General features: G+C 40.0%; 1 protein-coding gene across 3 annotated transcripts in view; it reads left to right on the forward strand.

The window, feature by feature from the left end:
• Positions 1-4,711, forward strand: part of LOC100705158 (microfibril-associated glycoprotein 4) — an 86,870-nt gene extending 82,159 nt beyond the window's left edge. For 2 of the 3 annotated variants that reach the window (XM_025909912.1, XM_003449483.4), the window contains exons 5-7: positions 3,491-3,587; positions 3,722-3,889; positions 4,113-4,366. In XM_025909912.1, the coding sequence (XP_025765697.1) occupies positions 3,491-3,587; positions 3,722-3,889; positions 4,113-4,366 (519 nt within the window). Of the gene's footprint in view, positions 1-3,490; positions 3,588-3,721; positions 3,890-4,112 lie in introns of all 3 variants that reach the window. The other variant, XM_025909911.1, reaches the window with a different exon arrangement.
• The last annotated feature ends 3,049 nt before the right edge of the window (positions 4,712-7,760 follow it).

Here is a 7,760-nt window from a genome sequence, read left to right on the forward strand (position 1 = left end):
ACTCCCAGCTCCATGTCTTGTTGTCTGAAGTGCTTAAACTGCTTAGTGATGGTATGACAGCAAAATGATAATTAATTCAATTCAATTCAATTTTCTTTACATAGCACCAAATCACAACAAAAGTTGCTTCAAGGCGCTTTGTATTGTACAGTAGATACAGAGAAAAACCCAACAATCATATGACCCCCTATGAGCAGCACTTTGGCGACAGTGGGAAGGAAAAACTCCCTTTTAACAGGAAGAAACCTCCAGCAGAACCAGGCTCAGGGAGGGGCGGGGCCATCTGCTGTGATTGGTTGGGGTGAGAGAAGGAAGACAGGATAAAGACATGCTGTGGAAGAGAGACAGAGATTAATAACAGATATGATTCGATGCAGAGAGGTCTATTAACACATAGTGAGTGAGAAAGGTGACTGGAAGGGAAAAACTCAATGCATCATGGGAATCCCCGGCAGCCTATTGCAGCATAACTAAGGGAGGATTCAGGGTCACCTGGTCCAGCCCTAACTATATGCTTTAGCAAAAAGGAAAGTTTGAAGCCTAATCTTGAAAGTAGAGATAGTGTCTGTCTCCTGAATCCAAACTGGAAGCTGGTTCCACAGAAGAGGGGCCTGAAAACTGAAGGCTCTGCCTCCCATTCTACTTTTAAATACTCTAGGAACAACAAGTAGGCCTGCAGTGTGAGAGCGAAGTGCTCTAATAGGGTGATATGGTACTACAAGGTCATTAAGATAAGATGGGGCCTGATTATTTAAGACCTTGTATGCGAGGAGCAGGATTTTGAATTCAATTCTGGATTTAACAGGAAGCCAATGAAGGGAAGCCAAAACAGGAGAAATCTGCTCTCTCTTTCTAGTCCCTGTCAGGACTCTTGCTGCAGCATTTTGGATCAGCTGAAGGCTTTTCAGGGAGTTTTTAGGACATCCTGATAATAATGAATTACAGTAGTCCAGCCTGGAAGTAATAAATGCATGAACTAGTTTTTCAGCATCACTCTGAGACAGGATATTTCTAATTTTAGAGATGCTGCACAAATGGAAGAAAGCAGTCTTACATATTTGTTTAATATGTGCATTGAAGGACATGTCCTGGTCAAAAATGACTCCAAGGTTCCTCACAGCATTACTGGAGGCCAAGGTAATGCCATCCAGAGTAAGAATCTGCTTAGATACCATATTTCTAAGATTTTCAGGGCCGAGTACAATAACCTCAGTTTGATCTGAATTAAGAAGCAGAAAGTTAGCAGCCATCCAGGTCTTTATGTCTTTAAGACATTCCTGCAGTTTAACTAATTGGTGTGTGTTACCTGGCTTCATGGACAGATAGAGCTGCGTGTCATCTGCATAGCAGTGAAAATTTATGCTATGTCTTCTAATGATGCTGCCTAAGGGAAGCATGTATAATGTAAATAGAATTGGTCCTAGCACTGAACCCTGTGGAACACCATAACTGACCTCAGTGTGTGAAGAGGACTCTTCATTTACATGTACAAATTGGAGTCTATTAGATAGATATGATACAAACCACTGCAGTGCAGTACCTGTAATACCTACAGCATGTTCTAATCGCTCTAATAGGATATTATGGTCGACAGTATCGAACGCAGCACTGAGGTCTAGCAGGACAAGCACAGAGATGAGTCCACTGTCAGAGGCCATAAGAAGATCATTTGTAACCTTCACTAAAGCTGTTTCTGTGCTGTGATGAGCTCTGAAACCTGACTGAAACTCTTCAAATAAGCCATTCCTCTGCAGATGATCTGTTGGCTGTTTGACAACTACTCTTTCAAGGATGTTTGATATGAAAGGAAGGTTGGAGATTGGCCTATAATTAGCTAAGACAGCTGGGTCTAGAGATGCTTTTTAAGTAAAGGTTTAACTACAGCCAGCTTGAAGGCCTGTGGTACATAGCCGATTATTAGAGATAGGTTGATCATATTTAAGATTGAAGCATTAATTAATGGCAGGACTTCTTTGAGCAGTTTTGTAGGAATGGGGTCTAAAAGACACGTTGATGGTTTGGAGGAAGTAATTATTGAAGTTAACTCAGAAAGATCAATAAGAGAATCAAAACGATCGGTTTGTATTACTTCCCATCCTTACTTGCATGTCTTTGGACTGGATGAAGCCGGAGGACCTGGAGAGAAAGTGAAGAACATGGATTAAAACCAGGACCGTCTTGCTGTGAGGCGACTGTCATCATGCCACCTTCAGTCTCTCATTTCATACTAAATATTTACTGATTTATTTTTTTATTGTTGTGTTTTTAACTACACTCTAAAAAAATAATACGCTGGCTAAACTTAAAAAAAAAAAACAGGTAGCAGTTTTCATTGATGTTTTTAAGTAATTCCACCTCAGCCACTACTGAGTAAATCCAATTAGACAATTTTAGTTAGCCTAACATAATTACTCTGCTGCAAACAACATGATTTACTTTTTCTTCTAAAGGCTTAATTAAGGTCAAACAACTTAATTTCAGTGAAAAGTTTTGGTGATATTAAGTGATCAAATTATTTAAATTTAAGTTATTCTAGATTCTAATTTTTTTCCTGCTAAAAACTGTCCACGTACATTGTTACATAAATTTATTATTTAAACAGCAACATGAACTTGTCCATATGTCACTGTTTTACAGACTTCTTTTGTTCGCAGAGAACCTTAAATTTTAAATGAGCAGTAACACCCCTAATAAAGACAAGGGAGATATTCCCCTGCATGGCCATGTCTAAATTTGTAATGTAACATAATGTATAATGTAGTAAGACATCAGTCTCTCTTTGTGTTTCAAATTTGCAGCTTTTACGACTCACATTTTTTAAAACTAGCCAAAGTTTGGTCTAAATTACACAAGCTTGAATTTTGGGTAATTCAGAACTAAAGTGCACACAATCATTTTGGAATGTATTTATGTATTTAATGTACTTTTTCTTTTATCTGTCTCTTTTCAGAATGCAAACTTTTAAGGCAAACTATACTGCAAGAACATTTCAAACCTTTTAAACTATACTGTTAAAAAAAACAAGCAAACAAAACTAAATAAGCATTTAAACTGTTTTAAGATGGCCCAACTTTCTAAACCCAAACATCAATAGACAGAAATGGTGCACAAACAGTGGCAACAGTAGCTGAGCTTTCATATGCTAATGTTAAGTAATTTGACTTTTTGATTTAACACAATTCATTGGGCTACACACTGAACTAAGAGAATAGAAGCAAAGTGTAGATACCAAATCAATACTGTCAATATTTGGATCAATGTGCCCACGTCTACAGAACATCCTTTAGCTAGTTAAACAGTTTTATCCTCAAAGTGAACTAGCCCTTTGGTTTAAACATCAACATGCATCAATTTAAAACCACAACAACATCTGTAGAAACCCACAGTTGTAACAAAATTTCTTATGTTAAAAACACACTTAATATTTTCCTTACTAACCTCATGGATCATTCTTTAGAGTTTACTAACCACCTTCCTGCCTCCTCCCCAGGTGTTCCAGAGGAGGTTGGACGGCTCGGTGAACTTCTACAGACCCTGGGATCAGTACAAGACGGGCTTTGGTAACGCTGCAGGAGAGTACTGGCTCGGTGAGGAATGGGTGCTGTTTATCAGTCATTAAGTTCTCTCTTTATAAAGTAGAACCTCTTATGGGACTTCAGGGGTAGTGGTATAAGCATAAAGACTTGATCAACAAGTTTAAAATGTTTTTGATTCTCTCCAGGTTTGGAAAATGTTTTCTACCTAACGCAGAGAAAAAGGTACGAGCTGATGGTCAACATGGAAGATTTTGATGGAAACAAAGTGTTTGCTCGTTACTCCTCGTTCTCCATCGATGGAGAGTCTGACGGCTACAGGCTGAATGTGTCTGGATTCACTGATGGAGGGGCAGGTGGGTGAATACATATTTAAGTAAGTTTAAAGTGACATTTTGTGCTGGATTCTTGTGGAGAGTCTGTGGGAACAGCAGGTCATGAATCAGTGCCTGGGGAAAGGAGCTCAAATACAGGAGGCTGGTCCAAAAGTAGTCCACTGAAAACACTCCCAGTACACCTGCTGATCAGTCTGACTGGGATAAATGGTAATGTTGTGATTGTACATCTGTGTTTCTGTAGCAGACGGACTGAGTTATCACAACGGACAGAAGTTCACTACGTTTGACAAAGACCAGGACAGCTGGCCAGGAAACTGTGCCAAAAGTTTCCAGGGAGCGTTCTGGTACAACAGCTGTCACCTAGCAAACCCCAATGGAGCTTATCGCTGGGGAGCTGACAGCACTTTATATGCTGTCGGAGTGGAGTGGGCACTGTGGAAAGGTCATAACTACTCCCTGAAGACCATCAGCATGAAGATCCGTCCTGTGCAGTAAATCTGCAGGACAAACACAGCAGAACATCACATGTTGATCTCTCTTTTTTCTCTCCTCTGTTGTGTAATAATTTCAAAATCAGTAGATGACATGAATATTTCAGAACAGCAGTCAGAGTCTGATCGAGCAGCTGTGTGGAAAAAACCTCACGATATCCAATGGTTGATGCATCCTGATATTAAAGGAGAAGCAATCAGCTGATGTGCTCTCTGTGCTTCCTCAGTCTTTCTCTACTGCCCTCTAGTGTTTACAGTCATAAACTACAGCTTCACCTTCTTCAGGGGCAAAAATACAAATACTGAGTTTCTAGAGTTACTTAATAAATATATTCAGTGACAAATCTAATAGACATGGTCTTTTTCTTTGCTCTTGGCGAAGGCGGTCACATCTTTTCCCTATCTTGTTCCTCATGTCCTTGTCTAGTCTCCTGTGACTTTCTAAACCACTTGCAGCAACAAAAACATAATATTCCAGAAACGCGCTTTGCCGATCCGATGAGCTGTTCATAACACTTTCTACGTTTAAATAGACATCAGTGTGAACTATCGCATGTTGTCTGCCCCAAACCGGAAGTGACGTCATTTTCAAAATGTAGGTTTTTCGGGGGGGGTTTACCTTCAGGGCCTTATGAGCCTATACTGGTGTTTTTAAAAGTCATGTTTGACTTTATGCTTTGCTGAATAGTTTCTGGGATGCTTAGAACTCAAATTGCAATGCTGGAAATAGTTTATTTTGATGCACATGCTGGGTTTTTTTTTTTTTTTCTTTTTTGCAAATTTACATTATAATATTTATTTTCGGTTTTCCGAAAAAAAAAATGGTATATCTCAAAAATAAAACTATGAAAACACTCCAAATAAATTTCTAACTTTTTTGTATTTACAGTTTTGAGGGTAAACCTCTGAAATTTCTTTTATGTGAAATTTATGTAGTTACTATGGACTTATTGCATACATATTATTAAAATATGGCACTACAGCATATACAAATATAAAGATAAGCTCTGGTGGACTTGGCTCTATGGTAGGTCTCAAAGGGATAAATAAAAGCATATTTATATATAAACATATAAATAAAAAACATGTTTTTTTTAACATTAGTAATTCATTTTGGCAATAATTTTATATTGTTGTTGATAATAAATAAATTAAAGCAACAAAACAACCTGAAGAGTCGGTTGGGAGCCAAAAGAGCCGGTTCTCTAAAAAGAGCCGGAATTCCCATCACTATTATGCTAATCCTCGTGCATCTCTCCATCCCGTTCTCTTCTCCTCCCCCATTACAACAGACACACACTGTCATGTGAGTGAAGTTGCCCCCCCACCTTCTTCAAATCCAACAAAAGTGGTATCAAACGTTTGTGCTACGTTTGTGCTGCAAAATTCTTCATTTGTGCTGCTTCTGTTTTAAAGATATTAACGAAAATGTAAAGGTCAAAAGGTCAACCAGCCCCCCCACATTACCCAAATCAAATAAAAATCATGTCAAACATTTGTGCTGGTTTGTGCTGCAAAAATTTTCGTTTGTGCTACTATCATTTAAAAAATATTAATAAAATAACGTCTTGATGCGTGCTTAATCATCCAGGTAAGTAAATCCCAAAAGGTTGATTCTGTTCATCTGGACATTTTCAGTGGGAGGAAACGTTTCGTCACTCATCCAAGTGACTTCTTCAGTCTCAGCTGACTGCAGGTTTCTCCAACCTTATAAACAGTACATTTGCACAGCGAAGGAAACTAGCACCACTGAATGAACAATGTGCTGGGGGGTTAGTTCCATGATTGTTAGTATGCAAATTCTTATGACCATTGATCAATGACAACTAATCAAAGACACAGATTCTCGAATGGCAATGAGTACCATTCACAGAGAGTTGAAAGATGGTGAAAGATGTACCCTTGGGCCCCCCTTCTCGATTCAGAGATGGTCAGCATCCTGACAGCCATATGGACAAAGCTGTCTCTCAGTCTGTGGGTTCTGGTCCGGAGGCTCTTCAGTATCCTTCCTGATGGCAGCAAATTGAAGAAGCTGTTGAAGGGATGAGTGGAGTCACCTGTAATGGAGAGAACCTTCCAGATGAGGCAGGCACAGTAGATCTCCTGGGGAGGGAGGCACGAGAGGTCCCCACAATCCTCTCCACTGCTCTCACTACCTGTTGTCATTTCTTTCCTGCAGGACCCAGTGCAGGAGTCATACCACACAGTGATGCAGCTGGTGAGGATACTCTCAATGGTGCCTCTGTAGAAGGTGCTCATAATGGGGGTTGAATCTCTTGTCATGGGTCAGCAGAGTGAAGAGAATTACTATGTGCGTAATTATTCAGCCCCCTTTGGTCTGAGTGCAGTCAGTTGCCCGTAGACGTTGCCTGATGAGTGCTAATGACTAAATAGAGTGCACCTGTGTGTAATCTAATGTCAGTACAAATACAGCTGCTCTGTGACGGCCTCAGAGGTTGTGAAGAAACTGCAGGGAACAATTAGAAGAGTCGAAGAGTGGTCTTATAAGTGGGGTTTTAAATTTTCAGTTGATAAAACCAAGGTGATGTTTTTTACAAGGAAGAGAGTTGGTAAGGACATCAAGCTTAAGTTGTATGATGAAGAATTAGAAAGGGTGAGTAACTTTAAGTTTCTTGGATTGTGGTTTGATGAAAGGTTAACATGGGCTGCACATATTCAGAAGGTGGTGGACAAATGTAAGAAAGTGTTGAATATAATGAGGTGTTTAGTTGGGAGGGACTGGGGAGTGGATAGGAAGTCTTTGAGGGCCATATACACTGGGTTGGTCAGATCACTGTTGGATTATGGGTGTGTAGCATATAACTCGGCAGCAGCCACAGCTCTGGTAAAGTTAGACCATATTCAGTATCAGGCACTACGAATTTGCACGGGTGCATTTAAAACAACTCCAACAGCAGCTTTACAGGTGGAGATGGGAGAGATGCCATTAGGACTGAGAAGGGAGCAGCTCACACTTAATTATTGGGCTAATTTACAGGGCCACGGGCAGGATCACCCAACGCATGAAGTACTTAAACCTTGCTGGGAGAAAGAAAAGAGGGAAACGAAGAGCTTTGGGTGGATTGTGGGGAGACATGCAACAGAATTTAATCTGGATCAGTTGAACATTAGTCACAGAGTGCCGTTACCAGCAGTGCCTCCATGGCTACTTCCTGATGCTGTAGTAGACTTAACATTGTTGAACAAGAAGAATGAGGGTAAGGCATTTACTTTGAACTCTCATGCGGTACAGGCTTACATTGACCAATATTATAGTTATGTTCAAATATATACAGACGCCTCAAAGAACTCAACCGGACAAACCGGTGTTGCAGTTGTGGTCCCAGAGTTTTCGGTGGAAATGGGTAACAGGATTAGTGATGGGCTTTCTGTATACA

This window comes from Oreochromis niloticus, linkage group LG8 (assembly GCF_001858045.2).
Source record: "Oreochromis niloticus isolate F11D_XX linkage group LG8, O_niloticus_UMD_NMBU, whole genome shotgun sequence".
In the NCBI taxonomy this organism is placed as follows: domain Eukaryota; kingdom Metazoa; phylum Chordata; class Actinopteri; order Cichliformes; family Cichlidae; genus Oreochromis; species Oreochromis niloticus.